This window comes from Aspergillus sclerotioniger (assembly GCF_003184525.1).
Source record: "Aspergillus sclerotioniger CBS 115572 chromosome Unknown BO94scaffold_18, whole genome shotgun sequence".
Lineage (NCBI taxonomy): Eukaryota > Fungi > Ascomycota > Eurotiomycetes > Eurotiales > Aspergillaceae > Aspergillus > Aspergillus sclerotioniger.
This window is the reverse complement of record NW_020291008.1, coordinates 558,966-581,636: the sequence shown is the minus strand read 5'-3', so window position 1 is coordinate 581,636 and position 22,671 is coordinate 558,966. Positions and strand designations below refer to the sequence as shown.

General features: G+C 50.9%; 10 protein-coding genes across 10 annotated transcripts; 3 read left to right on the top strand and 7 right to left on the bottom strand.

Annotated features, from left to right (window-relative positions):
• Nucleotides 1–172: 172 nt before the first annotated feature.
• Nucleotides 173–1,005, bottom strand: BO94DRAFT_115989 (uncharacterized protein). Its single transcript, XM_025605536.1, has one exon. The coding sequence runs from the start codon at nucleotides 960–962 to the stop codon at nucleotides 279–281; it is 684 nt and encodes a 227-aa protein (XP_025466317.1). The 5' UTR covers nucleotides 963–1,005; the 3' UTR covers nucleotides 173–278.
• Nucleotides 1,006–3,082: 2,077 nt separating this feature from the next.
• On the top strand, nucleotides 3,083–3,631 carry BO94DRAFT_625411 (uncharacterized protein; the record flags this gene model as incomplete). Its single annotated transcript, XM_025617278.1, has 3 exons — nucleotides 3,083–3,272; nucleotides 3,323–3,475; nucleotides 3,550–3,631. The coding sequence occupies exons 1-3, from the start codon at nucleotides 3,130–3,132 to the stop codon at nucleotides 3,629–3,631; spliced, it is 378 nt and encodes a 125-aa protein (XP_025466316.1). The 5' UTR covers nucleotides 3,083–3,129.
• A 951-nt stretch (nucleotides 3,632–4,582) lies between these two features.
• BO94DRAFT_599301 (siderophore iron transporter) lies at nucleotides 4,583–6,424 on the bottom strand (the record flags this gene model as incomplete). Its single annotated transcript, XM_025616309.1, has 2 exons — nucleotides 6,183–6,424; nucleotides 4,583–6,131 (listed from the first exon to the last, which is right to left on the bottom strand). Exons 1-2 carry the CDS (start codon nucleotides 6,368–6,370, stop codon nucleotides 4,583–4,585), a joined length of 1,737 nt encoding a protein of 578 aa, XP_025466315.1. The 5' UTR covers nucleotides 6,371–6,424.
• Nucleotides 6,425–7,045: 621 nt separating this feature from the next.
• BO94DRAFT_468661 (siderophore iron transporter) lies at nucleotides 7,046–8,617 on the bottom strand (the record flags this gene model as incomplete). Its single annotated transcript, XM_025608268.1, has 1 exon — nucleotides 7,046–8,617. One exon carries the CDS (start codon nucleotides 8,615–8,617, stop codon nucleotides 7,046–7,048), a length of 1,572 nt encoding a protein of 523 aa, XP_025466314.1.
• A 624-nt stretch (nucleotides 8,618–9,241) lies between these two features.
• On the bottom strand, nucleotides 9,242–10,279 carry BO94DRAFT_625410 (alpha/beta hydrolase; the record flags this gene model as incomplete). Its single annotated transcript, XM_025617277.1, has 1 exon — nucleotides 9,242–10,279. One exon carries the CDS (start codon nucleotides 10,277–10,279, stop codon nucleotides 9,248–9,250), a length of 1,032 nt encoding a protein of 343 aa, XP_025466313.1. The 3' UTR covers nucleotides 9,242–9,247.
• Nucleotides 10,280–10,631: 352 nt separating this feature from the next.
• Nucleotides 10,632–12,125, bottom strand: BO94DRAFT_599288 (putative alcochol-O-acetyl transferase crmB; the record flags this gene model as incomplete). The annotated part of the gene is made up of 3 exons (XM_025616308.1): nucleotides 10,632–10,769; nucleotides 10,791–12,031; nucleotides 12,086–12,125. The coding sequence occupies 3 exons, from the start codon at nucleotides 12,123–12,125 to the stop codon at nucleotides 10,632–10,634; spliced, it is 1,419 nt and encodes a 472-aa protein (XP_025466312.1).
• A 692-nt stretch (nucleotides 12,126–12,817) lies between these two features.
• Nucleotides 12,818–17,971, top strand: BO94DRAFT_586892 (transferase family protein; the record flags this gene model as incomplete). The annotated part of the gene is made up of 8 exons (XM_025615787.1): nucleotides 12,818–13,241; nucleotides 13,301–13,686; nucleotides 13,742–14,088; nucleotides 14,140–14,513; nucleotides 14,568–14,620; nucleotides 14,683–15,105; nucleotides 15,180–17,393; nucleotides 17,426–17,971. 8 exons carry the CDS (start codon nucleotides 12,818–12,820, stop codon nucleotides 17,969–17,971), a joined length of 4,767 nt encoding a protein of 1,588 aa, XP_025466311.1.
• A 306-nt stretch (nucleotides 17,972–18,277) lies between these two features.
• Nucleotides 18,278–19,129, bottom strand: BO94DRAFT_566958 (flavin reductase family protein; the record flags this gene model as incomplete). The annotated part of the gene is made up of 2 exons (XM_025614595.1): nucleotides 19,017–19,129; nucleotides 18,278–18,964 (listed from the first exon to the last, which is right to left on the bottom strand). The coding sequence occupies exons 1-2, from the start codon at nucleotides 19,068–19,070 to the stop codon at nucleotides 18,278–18,280; spliced, it is 741 nt and encodes a 246-aa protein (XP_025466310.1). The 5' UTR covers nucleotides 19,071–19,129.
• A 545-nt stretch (nucleotides 19,130–19,674) lies between these two features.
• BO94DRAFT_566957 (uncharacterized protein) lies at nucleotides 19,675–20,757 on the top strand (the record flags this gene model as incomplete). The annotated part of the gene is made up of 1 exon (XM_025614594.1): nucleotides 19,675–20,757. The coding sequence occupies one exon, from the start codon at nucleotides 19,675–19,677 to the stop codon at nucleotides 20,755–20,757; it is 1,083 nt and encodes a 360-aa protein (XP_025466309.1).
• A 505-nt stretch (nucleotides 20,758–21,262) lies between these two features.
• Nucleotides 21,263–21,970, bottom strand: BO94DRAFT_576252 (actin-binding ADF family protein; the record flags this gene model as incomplete). The annotated part of the gene is made up of 5 exons (XM_025615127.1): nucleotides 21,947–21,970; nucleotides 21,880–21,890; nucleotides 21,567–21,818; nucleotides 21,456–21,504; nucleotides 21,263–21,397 (listed from the first exon to the last, which is right to left on the bottom strand). The coding sequence occupies exons 1-5, from the start codon at nucleotides 21,950–21,952 to the stop codon at nucleotides 21,263–21,265; spliced, it is 453 nt and encodes a 150-aa protein (XP_025466308.1). The 5' UTR covers nucleotides 21,953–21,970.
• Nucleotides 21,971–22,671: the final 701 nt, after the last annotated feature.

Here is a 22,671-nt window from a genome sequence, read left to right as displayed (position 1 = left end):
GGAGTCTCCAACGGCACTAAGACCACACTATCGATGCCCTAACGCGACGCCTCCTCCGCGCTAAGAAGACGCTGATGGCAATTATAGGCGATGGCTGCGACATTGGAAGGATTAAAACAGGATCTAGACCAGCTGACGACGACAAAATGATTAATCTAGGCACGAAGTCAAGTCGAATCGTAGTAGCTGTCATTATTGTAATCAATGCATAGACTATCCCTTGTGGTCTCAGTTTAACTCTTAGCGATCTGTCGAGCCCATTCCGAACATAAAAATCATCAATACAGTGGCAAAATTCCCTTCCCCCTCAAATACTCATCACCCAGCATATCCTCCGACTTGTAGCTCTTTCCTCCCGGCCTCCAACGATGCACCGGATTCATATACTGCGCCATCTGATCGACATAGAACGCCGCCAATGTATCGACTTCACACACCAATCGCAGACTATACTCCACGCAGCGATTATATTGCTGGAATGCACACAAGACATCTTCATCCCCCGGCGAACAGGGAATATCAATCTTCGTCCCCCTTCCATCCCCTCTCCCATATCCAAGGTACATATTTCCATGCCAGTCGGCAATTGCTTCAAACGCCCACGTCATCCATGCATTATAGGCAATGATGTGATTCATTCCGTCCGTTTCCTGGAGGCCCGCGTCGGGTTGGATGAACAGGGCTTCAGTCACGTTGAGTAAATATCGCAGAGCCTGTCTGCGCGTCATATGTTCCCCGAGGATCTTCTCAATCAATGCATCGACGATCACTTGGCGGGGCACGAAATGTCGGTAGATTCTCCTCTTGCCTTGGACCGCGGGGTGGGCGTCTTTTGCGCTCACCCATGTCTTGGTTGTGCTGAAGTCGTAGGATCGGGTCCGGACGTGGTCAATGTGTGCGATCTCCTCGTCTAGCCAGGTGTTTTCGGCGGTCCATTGTTGTATGGAGTAGGTGATGAACATGATGTGGTTGCAGTGGTGGGATGGAAGTGTTAGTCGCAGTGGGGGGGAGAGAGATAGAAGGTTGATTCTGCAAGTGGGCATAGTCTGCTAGATAATACTTTTGTTATATGGTGTGACTAATTGGCCCCCTCCTAGAAGTAAGTTTAGCCGACGCTACTAGGAGGAACCGCGTGTGCATTCCCTCGGTGGCTTGGTATTGCCAAGGAGAAAGATATATTTGTCCCCCACAAACACCTAGTAGTCTAATCCATGTACTTTTAAGCACCAAGGCATAGATGACAAAGGCCCCACAGTCCACACCATAACCCGTCAGAGTCACTAGACACTGAGATTGATAGCACATGACCACCAGATGGCGTAGTCAGAGGCGGGCCGTCCCTAACCCGACAATCTCCTTCAGTCAACGATCATTCCTCAAGACGGAGCCACAAGAAACAGTATAGTATGGATAAAAGCACCACCCGGGGACTCACTGGCATATTACAGTCTTCCGAGATTTGCGGTGCTAAAACATCATGACATGGGAATCAATCTCCCAGCGACAGCGACGCTCTGACCACCCAATTCGATCTTGTCATAGCGGAAGTTATAAGTACGGGCCAATGAAGTGATGGAGGAGTGGCTCGCATAATAGTCACACAACACTACAACATTAAGCAACAAAATGGATGTTTTCTTTATTGACGATAAAAAAACAGTAACTAATCAGGATTGCCAAAAAGGGATAAAAACATACAACAGAAGGGATTCGCTGGTGGTCACCCACCCAACTACTAACCTCCCGGCGTGTGGCTTAAGTACGGCTGAGCGGACGGGAAGCCCTGTTTTCCACACCCTGTGGTCGTATGTACTCTTCTTCGCTACTCTTTGACTGATAATCTCTGTAATCTGGTATTTCTAAAAGGAATCCGGCGAACTCATAACCAAATCAATTGAATAATCTACGTGATATTCAGTCAGAATATCATTAACATCTTACCTATTTATCCTCTGCTAAACCTATCACTATATCGCCGGGCATATTGGTTAAAGCGAACCAGAGAGTCCTTTGCACAACTCGGGGAGTCCCAGCAGCGACTAGTCATATTGAAAATCGCCGTTTCGCAGATACCCTAGACGTGCCCCATGTCTAGGCTTCAAGATCACACTCTCGTGACTACCCATGTCGGATGGAATTCCAATCACGACTGCCTGTTCATGGTTGGCGTTCCGATGTAATGCGATAACTGAGATGGTAGCCATGTTTCTAAGTCAAAACCTGCTATACATTACGAACATCTTTCCTCTTCTGTATAGTTTTCCCATAATGTTGCACGATGGGTCGGTAGCACCATGTTATGCAGTAGCTCCATCATCACAGCAAGATCGTGCTTGTCACACGGGATCTCACGCCGGGATAAATTGGTATTGGTTTATCCTGGCAGGTGACAATGCATAGCCGAAGGCCGTACCACCACGGGAAGTCATCTGATGCTTCATCAACCTATCATATCCTGGTTTTGACGTGACCCAAAGAAGAAAGGGCTTGTTTGATAAGATTGCATGCATGTCATACTGAGATCTTTTGGAATCTTATGATCTTCTCTGCGATGATCGTGCAAGCGGCTTATTCGTAGAATATCCCGTGGCCGTAGAATGGGGAACCAATAGCATGGCTAGAACGATGCTCTCTATAGCCGCAGTGCCAAGCAGAAACTGGGATATCAACACTTCTATCTCGTGTCCGTATTCGCGATTGAGAAAAGTTAGGAGGCCTGAAGAATCCTCGCCAATCAAGAGGAATAGTATCACTGAAAGCTATACGAGGTATAACAATAGAGATATTGCTATCATGAGTTACATCTACTATCCTTGGATAGGCAACAGGTGAAACATAACATAGTTCAGTTTTCAACAATGATTTGTGCAGCATGGATTCAAAATCACGAACCAGAGATCCATTTGGCCTCATTCAATGTCCACCTCGTAATGAGAGTGGCTGTGCCTGTCACTAGACATAGATCCCTTGATATCATAACCGAATGACCTCCATATTCAATCGATCACCCTGGTAGACACATTCCTATATAAACACCAGCTCTCACCTCCACCTCCTCTCCCATAACCCACAATCCCCCTTCCCTCCAACATCGCCACACCATCTATAACCCAAACACACCATCTCACAATGCATCTGCATCTCGCCACCCTCCTCACCACCACCTTCATTACATTCCTCACCCTAACCAAAGCTATCCGCATCACGACCCCCAAAACCGGCGACATAATCCACTGCAACCAACCCTGGCAAGTCTGCTGGGAAGCCGTCAAGTAACCCCCCTCATCCCTCAGCTCCCACCCCCACTAACCACCCCCCACAGCACCGACCCACCCCAATTCTGCCTCTACCTCACAAACTTCATCGACTTCCCCCCACAAATCTTCCCCCTGCTAGGCCAAAGACCCATCGTCACTGATGGAGGAGGCTGCGTGACGATTCCCCCGCCGAGTTGTCCGTCGCCGTTGAGGAATACGTACGTACTACCTACCTACATACCTACCACCAGGAGATACTGGTTTGGTTGACTGACGAACGGGGATTATGTAGGCCGTATCGTGTTCGGGCGACGGTGTGTGGAGATCCGAATACGATTTTTGCTGAGTCGGGTGATTTTAGGGTTGTTTTGTAGGAGAAGTAGGGTTTGGTTTGGTTGGATCGATGGATGGAGGTGGAGGAGGTGGGGAAGGGCGGATTTTAACACCGTTTGGGTTTTGTGGGGATTAGGAAGGGAACTGGACTTCAACAGTCGGTTTACTTTTGGGTAGGATGTTGGGTGGGATTGGTTGATGTGGTTTCGTGGGCAAGTAAAAAAGATCGGGATGGATAAGTGATGGTGCTGGATTCACGTGGTTTATATCTGTGGTAGAATGGTCATATTGTAGTCTAGGGCTTAACCAGAGGAATTCAAATTCAGTGGATGTTGGTCAGATTTTAACGCTTTTACGTATTGATATCTGATATTTGCGTTGACATTGAAGCTTTATTTTGTGGTATCAAGGGGGACGTCGTGGGGGGGATGTGCAGCAGCAGTAGAGTTTCTGGTCTTGAGGTTTTGATGCATTTGCACGGGAATGGATAAACTGGATTGGAGGAGTGAAAAAGAGTTGTAGTTTTGTGGAGTTCAATACGTAGTTTGTGAGATGTTGTCATCGGTGTATAAATGATTTTCTCTAGCAGGGACTTGCGCTCAGGCTGTCATGCAGCGCTTCAACCCTAAGGTAGGAGATAAGTATCGGAATGGTTGACTACTATACCATTCGATCTCTTTGTAGAACATCGTATATTCCCTTATTGTTTTTTCAATGTTCGAAGCACAAGACGAGAAGCTGTAGGGTTATGTTTGTCACGCAGGATTGGCAGTTTGGGATGATATCCTATAGTGAGCTGCCCTGCACCATAAGACATAAATGTATGAATAATTGCATCCAGTCCAAGGGATAGGCTTACAGTCCAACCCACTTTTCACAGAGGAGAAGACATGCCTACGCATAAATCATCAACACAATCCTCTCAGGTATTATTGCGATGAGGGCCATGTCTCAACAAATCACAACCATATTATTAGCCACCCTCCAGAATTCTAAATAACCCTCCCCTTAACCTGCCTCCTATCAACACTATAATTCCTCCACACCGCAATAGCCGGAAACGCCAGGCCCACCACCGCCGCAGCCGTAATACACTCATACTTCTGACTAACCCCCCAAGCATACTCAATCGCCCTTCTCGTCTCCGACCCGGGGGGATACACCAACTGCGCCGTCGCCCCACCCAGATAAATCCTCGAATACTCCTGCTTCATGTCACTCGGCAACGTACGCTGCAGCGCCTGTGGGAACGTATTCGAGTAAATCGCCACCGCAACCGCATACCCAATCGCGCCACCCGCACTCCCAAACAAACTAATCATCGCAATCATCATAGGGATACTATCTCTGTCCGCGGCAGCCATGACCGCCATTTCATCCCCGATGACGAGCGTCCCGCCGCCGAAAGCAATGAAAATCTGACACATGACCAGGTATCCGATTTGACTCTCGCTGCCGCGGAAGTGGATCATGAGGGCTGCGCCAAGAAGCATTAGAGGTGCGCCGAATAGTAAGCAGGTGTTTTTGAAGTGTTTGGTTTGGCGGATCCAGATCCCGAAGAGGACTGCCCAGATGGTGGACCCGACGTTGTAGATTTGCGTCATGTATCCTGTTTTGGCGGTGTCGAGGTTGTAGACCACTTGGATGTAGTAGTAGTAGTATTGGTCCCAGGTGTTGTAGTTGAAGAAGATGATGGAGGAGAGGATGCAGGCGCCGAGCACGGTGCGGTTCTTGAATAAGGGCCATTTGATGAATGGGGTGGGAGCGAAGAAGCGTTCCCAGGTGGCGAAGATGGGGAAGAGGAGGATACCGGGGATGATCATGCCGATGAAGGTCGGGGAGGAGTAGCCGCTGTAGCCGTAGGTCGTTAGGCTGAAGGGGAGGAGGACGAGGACGAAGGCGGCCATGAGGAGGAAGACACCGATGAGGTCGAATTCGTGGAAGTAGAAGATGAGTGATTGGAGGGGAGGACGGGTGCTAGAGTTACGGATGAATATGCCCATTTTCTCGGCCTTGCGTTGGTAGAATTTGAAGACGAGGGCTAGAGGTACGAAGATGAAGAAGATAATTATGGCAAAGCAGGCGTAGGCCCATCGCCAGGTGGAATGGATATAGAATGCTTGGGCAGCTCGTGGGCCGACGAATACCGTACAGATGGTCGGTGTGCCCACGAATGCGTAGGCGAAGGCGCGATTGCGCAGCCCTGATGCATCGGCGACAAAAACACTCAAGATGAAGTTGACATTGCTGTATCCGATCCAGTAGAGGGTATACCCGGCTGCGAACCCTTTGGGGCCATTGCATGAGGCGATCACGACGATGCCCAGGATAAGAACAGCGAGAAAGGTTAAGAAGCCCTCGGCACGGCCCCAGAGATTGAGGACCTTTGCGATGGGCAATTGGAGGACTCCGCCGATGATGGTGGAGAGTATGAACGCTTGGGAGATCTGAGGCGCTGATGAGAAACCTGCATAGGCGTAGTAGATCATATTACTGCTGATGGATGATTGCAGGGCGAGAACAAAGAAGCAGATCCATATCCTATGGACACGGTCAGGACCCTGTATTGCTTCTGACTTGGACTGTGCTTACCAGGCGTATATGGCATACAAGGCTTTGGTGGACCAGACAAGCGCCGTGGCTTCTGCCTTTTGCACTCCGATCTGCGCATCGTTGCTCACTGTATCCGGGTGCTCCCGAATTTCTGCCTCATTTTTCTCTTCGATGCTGCATATTGCCGGGCTGCGTATTTCGATGGGATTGCTAGGGGTTCCAGTCATCGTTGATGTATTGTGATGGGGGGAGATCAAGCAGCAAGACAGCCCGTATGTGCTTCACGAAAGCTGTACCGAGGAAAGACCAAGATCATTCAAACTTTCTCCAGCAGGGGTATCGATGCTGGTTGCTGCCAGTTGGCCTGGACCGCCAGTCCGAAGCACCTAATTGGACTGAATGATACGCAGTGAAGAACAAGGTTCGTCCCTCGTAACATCAATTAGGCTCAAATATGCTCAAACCCCCTCAAACCCACTCAAATGCGCGCAGACGTTTCGGGTTACTCGATCATAAGCACTATTCCTATTAAAGAACCCCCCTGTCCAATCACGCCTCTTACTTATTCAAGGTTAAATGGCGATTGCTCCCTTACCCGAGGATCAGGGGTCGTCCCTGAGAGCAACTGATCTACAGATTTGTTGGACACTAACTTGGTATGTACGTTGTAGGACAACGAGTCAGGCCGCTTGAAATGCCATAAAAGTGTGAAGTCTACGTTGAAAGAGTGGGAGCTGATTACGACACTTCCCTTATGCCTAGAATATAGCCTGCCAAGCGCAATTAATTGCATGATCTGGATGGCTTTGTCCACTGTACGAGGCTGTAATGACAGCATATTTCTCTAAGATTATTTTCAGACTTCTTCGAACTGGAACGAGCCCTAGAATATATACTTGGTCCTATCCGACAGATGTCTTGCCCTGCCCAATCCTAAAGACATTGATATCTTTCCACAGAACGACCCCGAAAGATCCAGCAACCCATAGCGCACTACCGACCGCCAGCATCCTCAATTGAGCATCATCGTAGGCATGCTGGATTGCAAGTCGCGTCGGCGACCCGACAGGGTGCGACAATTGAGCAGAAAGGTTTGCATAAAGGTCAGCCAGGGCCGGGAGCTCTTTGACCGGGAGATATTCTCGCAACCGGGAGGGAAAAATAGCTTGCCAGATGGCCGATGCAACTGTCAGACCGATGGCACCGCCGATATTACCCGACACGCCTAGCACAGCGAGACACAAGGCGACGTTGTGATCCGCTGCAGCAGCCAGAATGGCGATCTCGTCGCAGACCAGGATCGTGCCGGCCGCCAAAGAAAGGAGTATTTGCCCGAATATTAGGGGTCCGACCGCGCGGATGTCCGTTTGGCATGCATACATCATTAGGCTCGAGCCTAGAATGCCGAGCGGGATGCCGAGGTAGAGACACACGCGCTTGAAGCGGCCAGTTGCATGGATCAGGCCCCCTGCCGAGATGGAACCCACGGTTGAACAGACCACGTACGACTGCACGACGTAGCTGGCGCTTTCAACGGTCAGACCGTTGACGACTTGAAGGTAAGAACCGAAGAAACTGTTCCAGCATCCGAAGCTTGCAAAGAGTGTGGCTGATACCATACAAGTCCCTACCACCGTAGGATCCCGAAGGAGGGAATAGGGCACGAAGGTGACGATCGCGTAATATCTCTCCCACACTATGAAGGTGATGAGGATGGTGGTACCGAGTATCAGCATGGATAGGACTGACACCGAGCTGAGGCCTTGCAGAGCGTAAAGGTTGAAGGGCAGAAGGAAGAGTGCAACCCCGGCGGACAGTAGAACGAGGCCAACGGCATCGAACTGCCGACTGGAGTGAAGGCATGGCCCAGGACCGGTGCAGCGACTGTTCGGTCCATCCGCTGGTGACATCCTGGCCTCACGGTGGTTGTGCAACAGCAGGGGAAAGAGTGTGAGGGCACTGCATGGTACGAGGATGCTCGATACACCAAACGCCCAACGCCAGCCAAGCCCATTGAGGAACGTCGCCGAGATTGGGCCTGCCAACCAGCAGACGATCAAATTTGGTGAAGTGACGAGGGCCTGTATGAGGCCTCTTTTGCGCAGCGAAGAAGTGTCGGCAACGAAAACGGTCAGGATGTATTGGATGCCATTGTTACCGACCGTCTGAAGGACCTGTGCCGCTGCATAAGCCTGGACACTGCCACATGCAGTCAACATAAGAAGACCGATGGTGGCAAGCAGGGTACAGAAGAGATAGCCATGCGGTCGGCCAAAAACGTCCAGGACTTTGGCGAGGGTAAGACTGGTGACACCACCGACGACGCTGCTCAGGATGCCCACGGTAGGTGTCAGGGCATGTAGGGCAAAGGCTGATGTGACGTACGGGGCCAGGATAGTGGTGGTGGCTGAAAGAATGCCCTGGACCAAGTACACCAGCCAAACCAGGAAATAAGCAACAAGCCCCGCCTCCATATTCTGAGCACCCAGTGTGTTAGAAGTCACAGTAGGTTCGATACGAGCATCCTCCTGGTCGGTGTCACTGCCGTCACCCAAGGAAGTGTAGTAGGAAGGTTCGATCAGCCTCATGGTCAGTTTGTGGAACGTTATACTCACGAGCACTGGCAGTTGCTTGGCATGATCTAAGGCCAAGGAAGAACTTTCCCTGTTGAATAGATGTGGGGAGGTCGGAAATCTACGATTACCCTTTTGTACAGGGTAGATATATCTCATGGTGTTGCAGTGATGGTAGCTTACGAATAATCCGCTCACCAGGTACTACCGCGGGCTGTCTCAGGAGGCCTGACTATTGACATGTCAGATACATATGCTACGTCCCAGAAACATCAGCTTACGGATAATCTGCTCACTGCTTCACCACGAGTAGGGCCAAGACCTAGGCCAAGACCTAAGCCAAGACCGGCGGGCTCAGCGCGTGTAACCTGTCTAGTTAAAGATTCCCATTCTGAAATATGCGACTTCCATCTGATTAAGCATCGTTCCAATGCAATAATCATGGTGATCACGATAGACATCTCCGAGAATATCTCAAAGTCTAAAACCCCGCCCGAAAAGACAAACCACCTCATGACGATGATCCCAACTCTATCCCGTAGGCTGCATAACCCTACGAAGCCAATCACGCTTCGCTCCCACCGCCGCATGAATCAGAGGCACTGCAGGATCATCCCTACCGTCAAACAAATGAAAGGCACCTGGCCAAATATGCAACTCGCAGGTGGAACCACAACGCCACATTGCCATGGCGTACATGACAGCCTGATCGCGAAAGACCTCACACTCAGCCGCATCAATGTAAGTTGCAGGAAGGTTTGACAGATCGTCAGCACGGGGCGGCGACTGATACGGTGAAACCTTGTCGGTTCCACGGTCCTCGCCGAGGACATGAGTCCACGCCATGCGATTCGAGACCCCGCACCACGGGCTGCCGTATTCAAACTGCTGATCTGACACACTGTTGCATCGATCGTCGAGCATAGGCGACACCAGCATCTGGCCCATGATGGGAATCCTCGGAGATTTTCTGTCCCGGGCCATTAGACATGTGGCCGCTGCCAAGGTTGCACCACCCGACATGCCCCAGATGACAATCCGGGCTGGATCAATTCCCAACTGGACTGCATTGTCAGACATCCACACGAGGCCTGTGTAGCAATCTTCCGCCGGACCCGGGGCGCGTGTCTCGGGAGCCAGGCGATACTCGACTGACACGACGACACATTCGGTGTCTGTGAGAAGATCCAGTAATTCAGGGAGGGCTGTGAAACGGTCACCGGCGATCATGCCACCGCCATGAATGTGGTACAGGGCGGGCAGTGCAGCCTGGATGGGTTCATTTCTGGCAAAGACTGACAAAATAACGAGGTTGCCATCGGGGCCTTGGATGGAATACTCTGTATGCTGGAGGTGTGGTGCGCTTTTAAGGATGGTGGTGGCATTGTAGACAAAGTCTGGGTCGTCTCCGCCAGATGTCCCACGCATCAGGCATAGATCTAATGCTTCAGGGACCATGAATGAATCAATGATAGGAGCTAGGGTGGGATCGATTCCTGGTCGTGGAATCTTGATCCTCGAATCATGCTGCGTCGCCTGGGAGTAGGGGTAAGGATATGCCATGTTGGGAGACAAATGATGGTAGAGGCAGAGTCCTCCCCTGGATGGTCAGGCACAGCCTTTTAAGCCACGAATTGTATTCACTACGCTGGCGGGATTGGCGGACTTGGGTTGAGAAGGGAACGGTATGTCGTGCTTGCCATTAGGCTACCACTTCTGCCAGTCTGCTACCTTATTGGAAAGACACCCACAGCATAATGCGGTGTGACAATTTCCCATGTGATTACAGGCCGATAAGGTTGCTTCCTGTGGGCTTTCATGCCCAATCACCGGCTACTTCTACAAAACTCTTCTGCTGTCGAGCATTGCCAAGAAGTAATATTCTTTGTTCTGGCCTTAGCCAAGAAGGATTTGTCTAGTCATCAAGATTGCTGAACTCTCGGCCCTTATCCTTTCTTTCCAGGTGTTTCCTCACCCCCTGTCTGACATTGCCAATCAAATCAGGCGGTACAATACCCTCCTGCCAGCTGAAGCCAAGCGCAATGTCCCCGTCCTCGCCAGTCGCGACACTCACGGTAATTGCAGCCCCAGTAACGGGAGAGCTCCGACTAAGCAGCACCTTCGTGACATGCCATAGAGGGATTTCCTCCCTATTAAAGGGGGTGGCGCGCGAGAAGACTCCGATGTTGGTCACTTCCAAGGCGGCATCGCGAGGATTCCCGATCATAGACTTGAGCATCGCAGAAACATCCGGAATCGTATTGAAGATTGCAATGGAGGTATAGGGCTCTCCAGAAGGCGAGATGTTGCTGAGATATTTATTGATTGTCTGCGAGACTTGCGCAGCGCTGGACCAGACATGGTCCTGTAAGTTCCGGGCAGGGCGCCTGATCCGCGCTCTGGTGACATCAAAGTACGATCCAATGGCTCTGTCGGCGACTTGGCGAGGCAGCCTCAGCCACGGTCGTAGATTGACGGGAATAATGCAGGTCACAGCCTCCACATCTGATGGAAGATTCTCAAACAAGATGGTTGCGACAATGGACGTCAGGGCGGACGTCACTGTTACGTTCCTATTCTTGCAGTCTTGAATAAAGCCACGAGATGTATCAGAGGAAAGAAACATGGATGCCCAGCGGGACGTGCATGGGATGTGGACGGGGCCTCCTGTCCATTCTTTGAGATTGGCAGCGGAAGGGTGAGAAGGTGGCACCTGGATTGGCAGGGGGTGTAGTTCTTCCAGAGACGGCAACACCGGGCCATTCTCATCACCAAAAATGATATTCTCAGCCTCGCCGACAGTCAGACAATTGGAAGACGCTACCTCCAGCGCCTGACGGAATGCATGGTGGAAAGCCATACCGGACACTCCGTCACCGATCGCATGATGATAGATGAAAGAGGCTGTGAACTCATTGCTCACCCCCGGGCTTTGTAGGATGATCAGGCGCCAGAATGGCAACGTGCCGTACTCGGACTTGAAGTTTGTGTTGTGCTGATACTCGAGAATTGCATCCAGCTCTTTGTCTTCGGACACTGCCTCGGGTAGTGGTTGAGACCGTTCGAGAAAGGTTACACTTCTGGCGAGGTCGATCACGGGAAGAGAGGCAAAGTGAGGACTAGGAGCGTCTTCATCGACAATGATGGCAGCTAGGATGCGATGCTGACGGACCACAGCTCCAATTGTCGCGTAGACGAGGCCACGCAGGTTGGACACCCCCGGAGACGAGTCGGAGAATTTGTAGTGGGCTGAGAGGCCAACATTGTTAAAGAAGTCAATATGATGGCAGCATGCTGCAACCTGCTCGAGTTTGCCTTCAATGACGCGTTAGAAGACGGCAAAGTCCGACATGCGATGGTGGAAAATACCTAACGGCCGTAACTGTTCCAGCTGATGTACGTCCATCATCCTGATGAGAAGCGTGGAATTGAGGGACCACGAATCGTCTGGCCAGATCGTTGGTCAATTCCTGAAGCTGAAAACTACCCACCGAGAAACTGTGATGTTTGCTGAAGTCCGGGGTAAGCATCCGATATGAGACTACTAGGCGGCACTGCGGTATATAATATTTGAGCGCCACGGCACCAAGGTCAGCCTTGGCCCGGGCGATACGAAGTTTGCAATGTCCACGCGTCTGTTGTGCTCGATGCAGCCTTGCAAGGCCGGCAATTGCCTCTAATATGCTCCGACCCATGGCACGAAAGGGGGTGTAGTATCCCGTACCACGACGTTCATGCCATACACGAAACCATCGTGATTATTTTAGACACGAGACAAGAGCCTTTTGAAAACCTTTCTCACGTCAGACGGCGTCCTGGAACAATCATCATTGAACAGGTTGTAATTGCCTTGCGGGCCTGGGCGAGTGACTGGGTCAGACGATGAGTCAGTTTAAAGTTAGCCTTTCTGATGTATACATTTGAAAGGCATATCAGGGGCCATTGTAGCACCAAATAAGAGTCTCTATCACGCTCAAACCCTTCAGTTTCTGCATCCCATTCTTAGCTTTCTCGTTGCTTTCTTTTCATTGACATTGTATCGGACATTGATTTTCAAATCTGTGGGTTGCTTCTCACAGTGCACCTGCGATTCTCAGCATCATGATTTTCAAGAACAGTTCAGATGTGGAATATACAAACAGCGTCCTCAGTGACGGCCCTGGCTCGAGCCACGACATCTTGCACGATGATGTGACTGTGAGGGAGACCTCTCATCTCATCTTGAGCATCATCCTTGAGCATGCCCTCAACAAGTTCGATCACGGCAAGGACCGATTTGAGGGGATTGCCGACACGTTCCTCCCAATTATCGACCAGTCGGTGGCGGCCAGGACGCGGATCGAGGCCTGTCTTCCTGCCTTTCCCTTCAAGTCCGCCAACAAAGTATACAAGGTCCTTGGAACTCTACCCGACAAGGCGGAAGAACTGGCCCTGGACCGCTTGAATCGCATGTGTGTACGCATCAAGGAAGTATACCCACCTGGGGCACGGATTACGATCATCTCTGATGGCATCACATATAATGGTATGTTAATCTCGTCTCTGTTAAGAACACAGACTGACACAGGCTGTCTTCTGGTACAGATCTTCTGTGCATATCGGACCGAGACACCTGGGCTTACGGGGAAGCTCTACGCGAGATGGCGGTCCAGAAACAGTTTACAAACGTAGCCTTTTCCAGAATCAAAGACTTGCTCGACCTTCCCCTGCCAAAGAGGATGAGTGAGATTGTCTATATCGCCAACTGCACCGCGTTCCGACGGTTGCTTCTCAATAAATACGGAAACCCTGATCTTGATATTGACCACGAGATTGCCACAAATCCCGATACCAAGCTGACCTATCTGGGATACAAAAGATTCCTAGAGTCCGATTTGAAGCATATCTTGCATATAGGACGGGACAAGTCTGCTCACAGCTACAAGCAGGATTGCAAATATCTTGCGAAGCAGATGCTGATAAGAGGATATGTAAGTACATGCCCACCGAGTCTGTTGGCTGGCACTGACGTCGTATCACCCACAGGCCTTTGCGGGAATGATCAAAGATGCTTTCCCCAACCATCTACGGCTCTCCATCCATGAATCACTAAGCGGTAATAAATTATCGATATCCTTGTTGAATACCATGACTGGATTCACCACACCATGGCACTGCAGTGTCGCTCAGCTAGCCAATGGGGAGTGGGTAAGCGCTCCTATGGGCGAGTTCAGGAAGGACGACAAGCTTGAGCTGGTGTACGAGGATGGCCGACCAAGTCACTTCAGACAAAAGGCCTCTGAGCGAGGCGCTGGCGCAACCATTGAGACGATGGCGAGCTACCTCCGACCAGCCAAGGCCCTTAATGCCAGTGAATATCTCAACAGAGCACTGTCAACAAGGACGGCCTCACCTTCTATAGTCTCACCTGCTAACCGTCCTAGTTCTTCACCATCCGTGAGCGCCGAAAGCAGCACAGGGATGACATTGGAAACACAGTCTCACCCGAGCCTTGTCTTGAGTGATTTAGACCTCATGGGGGACGACAAGCCGAGTGGTGAATCATTGCCAAATCCAGCCGGGGCGAGTGGTTCAATACCATATGGCAAGAGGCTTATCCCCCAAATCATGGACAACTTGGCTGCCACCGAGCCGGAGCGTACAGTCTTTTCCCTCACAACGCTGTCGGGTGGTTCACTTGGTTTCAGGCACATATCCGCTAGCACCTTCACTAGGGCTGTTGACAAGACCGCCTGGTGGCTTCGTGGCCAGCTTGGAAAGCTTGACTCGATCCAGCCTGTAGGCTACATTGGACCACGTAAGTTGCCACAAAGCACCGATGCTAATTCATTTGACTAATTCGTGGACTCAGATGATTTGCGACACGTACTGCTGACCTACGCATGTGTCAAGGCTGGATATACGGTATATTTGCTGCCCTTCACCCTCTCCCCTTCAACTTGCTGACGCTGTCTTCAAATCTGTAGGCCTTGTTCTTGTCACCGAAGAACAATACGGAAGGGGTACTGGCCGTTCTCGAGGCAACGAAATGCAATGTATGGGTCAATGCATGCGATGTAACTCCAGTTCCTCTGGTGAAAGAGGTCCTAGAGAAGCGGCCCATGACCCTCTTGCAACTCCCTCTACTGGATGAACTTCTCGATGCCACACCCACCGAACCATTTCTGTACATTAAGACCTTCGAAGAAGCCCGCGACGACCCATTCTGCTTACTGCATACATCTGGGACCACAGGTGCACCCAAACCTATTCCCTGGTCCCACGGTCTTATCGGCACCATGGATGCTGTGCGACTTCTTCCACCTGTCGCCACCCATGACTATCTACCACCGTGGACAACGGATTGGAATCCAGGCGATACAATTTACTCATCTTTTCCCATGAGCCACGTATGTCAATCTGAATTCTATTTTTTATGCTCAATGGGCCATTGCAGAATAGGCCACTAACAAAATTTGTACAGGGAGCCGGAATCATTATGGATATCCTGATGCCAGCACTGTTCAATCTGCGGTGCATCTTAGGACCAGTGGACGTCCCTCCTAACATCAATTTGGTAGAAGCTCTTGCAGGTAACACTCGAGTTGACATCTGGAGCATGGTACCATCCCTGGTCGACGAGTTGGGAGAGACTCCGGTGGTATTGTCAAAGCTCAAGACATCCAAGTTCATCTGTGCATCTGGCGGTCCCGTCAGTCCGGTCAGCGCTGGCAAAGTCAACGAGATAATCAGAGTACTCAACTTGACTGGTACAACCGAGGGTTTGTTCATCGGTAACCTCGTACCACCCCGAGACGACTGGTTCTGGTTTTGCTTCCATCCGTACTCGGGCTTCGAATTCAAGGAAATCGAGGCCGACACGTATGAGCATTGGGTTCATCGCAACGAGCACTGGGAGCTGTTCCAGGGAATCTTTCATACCTTCCCAGACCGACAATCAATTAACTTCAAGGACTTGTACATGAAGCATCCCACCAAGCCCAACCTGTGGGCTTTCATGGGAAGAAGCGATGATCTTGTCGTGTTATCCAACGGATATAAAATATCCCCCCTGGAGACAGAAGCATTGATCACGACGCATCCTGCCATTAATGGATGTCTTATTTTTGGAACCGGGAAGCCGCAAGCAGGTCTGCTGATCGAGCTGAAAGATCCATCTCAGAAGACCGATGAACTACTTGACAGAATTTGGGAAACGGTCAAAAAGGCCAACTCGATGTCCAGACACAAAGGTCAGCTACTGAGAGACTTTGTCACTTTTGCTACCCCGGATAAACCCTTTCTTCGGACAGATAAGGGCACGGTGAAACGGGGCGCCACTCTCCGGCTTTATTTCGACTACATCGAGCGATTTTACAGCTCGCGTGGTGAGGATCTAACCGACAGCTTTGACATGAACATGAGCTCGACAGAGGCAATCCAGGAGAATGTTCGAAAGATCTTCGCCTCTTCAGTTCCTGAAGTACAGCATGCCTCTCTGGATACGGACCTGTTCGCCCTCGGGTTGGACTCTCTTGGTGTCTTTGCGGCTATCAAGACTATTCGGACAGCTACAGGTCTCGGGGATAGCATCGGTCCTCGCCACGTTTATGCCAGCCGAAGTGTCAATGAGCTATCGGCTACTATCGTACGACTGGCAGCGGAGGCAGAGAGTAACAGTAAAACATTGAGCAGCCCAGGCAATAGCAGTACAGCAAATATTGAGCATGCAGTGGCGCAGCACAAGGCGCGACAGTCATTCAGCTTGAACGCCTTCGACTACGTCAACCCAAATCACGGCATGGGCTTGGTCTTTTACTTTTCAGTCCGCGAGGGAGTCAGCTACGAGCAAGTATTCGACAACCTACAGGAGGGTCTCAACCGCACATTTGACCTGATACCAGCTCTTAGTGGCAAGATGATGAACTGCTCGGAGCAAGCGATCGGCTATACCAAAGGAGACCTTTGCGTGACGATTCCCCCTCTGTCAGAGGCAGCCTCTGTCCGAAACCGCCTTGTCTACAAGGACCTTTCCGCGGTTCTCCCTTCATTCGACAAATTGCGCGAGGGAGGGTTTGCTCCGTCTGCATTCAAGGATAGTCTGGTCCTCCGTGACGACCCCTTCCCCAAGATGCCAGCAGATATTATTATCGGACAAGCCAACTTTGTCTCCGGTGGCTGTATCCTAGCCGTCGACCTCAATCACTGCTGCCTCGATGGTCTCGGTGCCATGGTCGCCATCAAAGCCTGGGCCGAGAACTGCCGATACCTGCAGGGCGATGAGTCGGCAACGTGCAGCTGGTATGATCCTGAGAGCTTCAATCACAGTCTACCTGAGATTCTCCACGAACAAGAAGGCTGGGCTCGACCACTTGATACAATCAATCCTGGTACCTGGGGGTTCCTTCCGTTCGTGCCCCCCGACGAGAACTCAACCACAAATACCAAATCGCCAGACCCCAATGGAGTTTCAGATACAACCCTCTCACCACGTCCCCTCTACCCCCTGCACCCCATCTGGCCCCTCCCTCGCGCCGAGCGATGCCTCAAAACCACCCTTCTATCAATCACACCCGAGAACATCGAAGCCATGAAACAAGAAGTCCTATCCGACCCCACAACCAACGGTCTGATAACCTCCATCAGCGACATCCTCCAAGCCTTCATCTGGCGTGCCGCCATTCGGGCCCGATACCGAGTATGCAAAGAGATCCGCCGACAAACATTCAGCCCGGACGAGGTCTCCATCCTCGAACTCCCCGTCGACGGCCGCCCATACTTCTCCTCCCACTTACCCCAACCTACATGGGCAGCATGCTCATCCTCAACCGCTGCACCATGCCCATCAAAACCCTCTGCGCACCCGAGACCACCATCGGACAGGTAGCCCTAATGCTCCGCCAGTCCGCCGCGCGCATCACACCCTCACTCGTCCACGACGCATTCACTATCCTCCAGTCCCTTCCGGACCATAGTCGATTCTCGACAGCTAATATGGGTCTGGAACACATGCATGCGATGATCTCGAACATGTTGCTGTTTCCAGCTGATGAGATACGTTTCGGGACGGAGTTGTTTGGGAATGGAGGGTCCCCAGAGTCGATGCGTCCGCAGCTAGAACGGGGGAATGGGCGGTTTAGATTCTTGGCTGTTTTGCCGATGAAGAGGGATGGGGGGGTGGATTTGGCGTTGGGGACGCATCCGGAGGAGTTGCAGATGTTGTGGGCGGATGAAGAGTTTGTGAGGTATGTGGATGTTGTGGATGTTTCTGGGTAGATTGACTGTGGAGGGGTGATCCTCGATACCGTTTGTCAGTGCAGATTGCGAAGGGGTACAGTGGGTTTAGATTTGTCTTCTTCTTTTTTTTTCTGATATACAAGAATGTGGACTGCGAGGGTGACAAAATTGTGTATATTGTTAATGTACAGCGTCTTGTGTGCAGCTGAATATGTTCAGAGCCTCATATCATACATTCCTACTTTAAGAATTTACCACCAAATACGTCTATATCTCATGGCTGATTTAATGCCACGTATGAGAAATATTTACAAGAACCTCCCCAAGCAGATTCAAAATATTCATCTACTTCTCCTTCTCCTTCTCCTCCACCTTCTCAACACCCCCCTCCCCCTGTCCCCCCGCCATATTCACCTCATTCTTCCTCCGATTCAACGCCGCATTCCCCTCCAACCCATACAACACATCATCCGACATATTCGGAATCACCATCTCAAACGTCTCCCTCACCACCGTATACTGATAATACCCACATCTAGCAATCGGCTCCGTCTTCCTCACATCCAACAACCCCTCCGTCAGCACCCCATCCGCAATATGCACCCCAATCACCTTCCCAATGACAATATCCACTGTCCCCATGGGCGGGTTCCCCGGTAACCGGACCGTGGTATGATACTCGCATTCGAACTTCACCGGCGACTCCTTGATCATCGGCACATCCACCAACGTGGCCTGTTCCTTGGTCACGCCGCACAGCTCGAACTCGTCTGTGCCGTAGGGGGTCTGCTCGGCGGTGATGTTCACGGCTTCGCGGAGATTCCAGGTGGCTAGATTCCACACAAACGTGCCGGTTTCTTCGGCGTTGATGACGGTGTCTTTGCGGGTGCCGTGGGCGGTTTGGTTCGAGGAGAACATTACGTAGGGCGGGTCGAAGGTGAGGTTGTTGAATTGGGAGTAGGGGGCCAGGTTGCATTGGCCTTTTTTGTTTTTGGTGGATATCCACCCGATGGGGCGGGGGATGACACAGGCCTGGGGGGTTGTTAGTGGTGGGGGTGGGTATGGGTTGGAGGGAGGGGGGTACCTTGAAAGGATCGTGGGGTAGACCGTGGTCGGTGACTCCGGGTTGGTAGAACATGTTTTATGTTTATAGTGGACTTTTCTGGGGTGTTGCGTATTGTGTGTTGTGTTTTGGGGATTGATGTGGTGCTTGGGAGGGGTAGATGTTCCAGCTTCTTATAGACGGTATGGGGTATGCGTGGCCCGGCACATTACCCGAAAATTGGCTGCCGCCCCTCTGGAGACCCGGTTGGTTGCTCGGCAAGCACATTCAAGCTCGCTCGCCGGCTATCGGCATTCTGAATCAACCTGTAAATTCTGCTCTTCCTGATTCGCTCTCACTATTGGGTTTGCATTTAGAGATGGAGAAGCTCCATATGTAGTGGAGTGATCATTGTGCAGATGGCGAGGAGGGTCCGAGATTCCGAGGCTCCGAGTATCCGAGGGATCGGCATCTCGATGCGGAGATGAATGACATTCTCGACTACGGTTTCACTGGGCCTTTGACGACTCGCATTTTCCAGTTGGCACATTGTCCACGTGGAATTAGAAGCTGAAGGTATGGCTCAGTACGCTGATTGTCGTTGGAAGTTCTCCTCGATCTCACTCCCAGTCCTCCGTCTCGACCGAGAGAAGAGAACACTTCCCGCTCAGCATCCTACACCACCCTCTCCTCCCAAGGAATGCCCATAGAAGCCATCCCATCCTCCATCTGGCCCGTCACAAACACGATCGACCCGCTCTCCACAACCAGCGACCCCGTATTCGCCACCAGCCTCTTCCGCTTCGCCGACCAAGGCATGGGCCTATGCATCTGCATGCACCACAACGCTACCGATGCAATTTGCTTCACGGAGATCGTCCACCTCTGGGCTCTAAACGTCTCCAACCCTCACTTCGACCCCCCGACCCCAGTCCAGAACCGACTCACTCGACTCTCAACCGCCCTCTCACCCTCCCTCGAGCACATCTCCTCTTTCTCCCCCGAGAACCTCTTCGCCCTTCACCCCGAATACTCCCCCCACCCACCAACCGTCCCAACCGAACTCCCATCATGTACATCCAAACTCTTCATTATCTCCCTCCACTCGATCAACATCCTTAAGGAACTCCTCCAAAAACACACCCCCACCCCACCAACAACCAACACCATCCTCTGCGCTCTCCTCTGGACATCAATCACCCGAATCCGATCTCACCGTACCCCAGCCCTAAAATCCCAACAAAGCAACCTAATAACAGCAGTCAACGCCCGCAGCCGCATCTTCCCCAACACATCCCCTGACCCACACCCCAGCTACCTCGGCAACACAGTCCTCTACGCCCTAACCACCCACCCCGCCAGGATCCTATCAACCGCAGACGAAGATCCCATCCACTCACTAGCCACAATCTGTGCCCAGATATCAGAATCCCAATCCCCCTCGAAGATAAACCCGCGGTCTATCGTAGAGGTATATCAACTCATTGAGAACACTGGGCCTCCGTTCGTGGGATGGGATTTATTTGGTTCGAAGGATTTGGTGGTTACGAGTTGGTCGGGGTTAAATTTGTATGGGGTTGAGTTTGGGATGGGCATTGGTAGGCCGGAGTTTGTGAGGGTGGTGTGTGGGGAGGCGGATGGGGTGGTGGTTGTGTTGCCGAGGAAGAGGGGGAATGGGATGGAGGAGGGGATTGAGGTTATGGTTATGTTGAGGGGGGAGGATATGGTTGCTTTGGAGGGGGATGGGATGTGGGGGGTTGTTACTGGGGGAGCACGGGGATGAAGGATGGGTATTGTAGGTTGAATTGAGTTTTGTCTTGATGTTCTTAGAGTGTTGGATATGTGTATGTCAAGGGATGCCAGTTTCTGGAGTTAATTCTTTCTTTTATCTCTTTTCTTTCCCTTTATTGTTCTAATTTCGTTTTGCGAAATTTGATGTGGGTTCACTTTTAGGAGATTTACAATGCGAAAGAAAACGGGGAGGATATGTTGTTAGTCTTGCTGTGGAACGGGTTTCGTCAGTTACTATAACGAAGAAAAGAACGAGAATGAAAGTTTAGCTGATCCGTTCTCCGCTCGCTTTTTATGTATATACCCTGGAAAAAGTATCAGAATGGTGCAAATATACTCCGTATAGTAAAATTGGCTTTCTGCACCCACCATTGACTAATTTAATTCTATGACATGGACACGGAGACAAGCTCTAATATAACCAAAATACTACAACAACCTCGATCGTATCACCACGCTAATGAAACATTCATCTTAAGAAGCACGACTATATAGATTCAAAGCCGTCCACCACTCGCCCCCCTCAACACCGTCTTCCATTCAATATCATGCAAGTCATCCGCGTGAATCGAGACTTTAACATCAAGCGCTTTTCGAAGCTGCTCCTTGGTTGAAGCATACAACATCCGCAACTAGCAAACATCAGATAGTCTATCGAAACAACAACATAGACATTCAAATGAGACATACTCGGGTAGGTGTCGCATCAGGCATCCAGCTGATGAAAACGGTTGTTGTTCTGGACAGTATTAGTAACGAGGATTCACTACACACTGATTGATAACAGGAATATCTGGATACCTTTTCCCATCTTCATTCAAATCATATTCCACGTCGTATACCGCATACCGAGGTGTATGATTCCCTTGGCGGTCAAATGCAGTAGTGAGTTTTTGAAGGAATGCTTCGTAGTTCTTCTCAGAAGAGCTCTCTTCCACGATTATGGATTGTTCGTCCTCGGCTATTTTGAAAATGAGACACGTGGGTTTATTTGCTCCTCTTTTGTGGAGGAATTCTTTGTATGTGCTGAGACATTCGTTTGAGATGTTGACTCTATTATTGGCAGTGAGAATGTGGGGACGAGATATATATAGAAAGGGTATTCAGAACGTACCCTGATGGAAGCTAAATTGTAGAGATGGTCAGTGGGTTATTGCCGAGAAGGGGTAGAGTATACTGACCGACATTTTCAAAGTAAAGGAGAGTTTGATACGTCAATGGATTCGCTACAAGCATGGGGTTCCTCTCCCACCGCGGCCTTCAAATATACAGATGGACATCGGCCGTTCGGACCCGTAGGCCCGACCGTCCGGAGATTTTCATCACTCTTAACGGACTTGTGTTCAGTGACTTTGCTGGGACTCGGTTCTGAAATAAGATCAAATTCCGCGTTCTAATAAGCATTTCTACTACATCAGAACCTAATTTGATGACTTGGACTCATCATCTTAGGTAGACCACCACAAATAGACTAGGTCACATGACCGTAACCGGCGGATGGCTCAGATCATGCCAAGAATGACGCTTGGCGATGATCGGTGGCGCGGAGCCGCGGGCCCGCGGGAGCGTGTGGCCACTGCAAAACCCTTCTCAATACCAGAGCATTTCCTCTCAATCACACAGATCCGATCATGTCAGCTTTGGGCAGAGAAGAAACCATCCAGGAGAGGCAGCACCGACAGGCATTGGTTCCGAGGGCGGTACGTCCCCATATTCATGCTATCTCTCGCATGCTGACATGATGTAGTGTGAGGGATGTAAAATACGCAAAGTATGTGCCATTCAGAGTTGAGTCGCAAAGGATGATGAGGTGGGCTAAGACAAAAGCGCCGAAGATTCGCTGCGATCGCACCATACCGTGTTCGAATTGTCAGGTATCTAAGATTACATGTCGACATCCGAATCA

What these genes read in the sequence shown, in the direction of transcription:
- BO94DRAFT_115989 (XM_025605536.1), bottom strand. Translation starts at nt 962, where the DNA reads ATGTTCATCACCTACTCCATACAACAATGGACCGCCGAAAACACCTGG.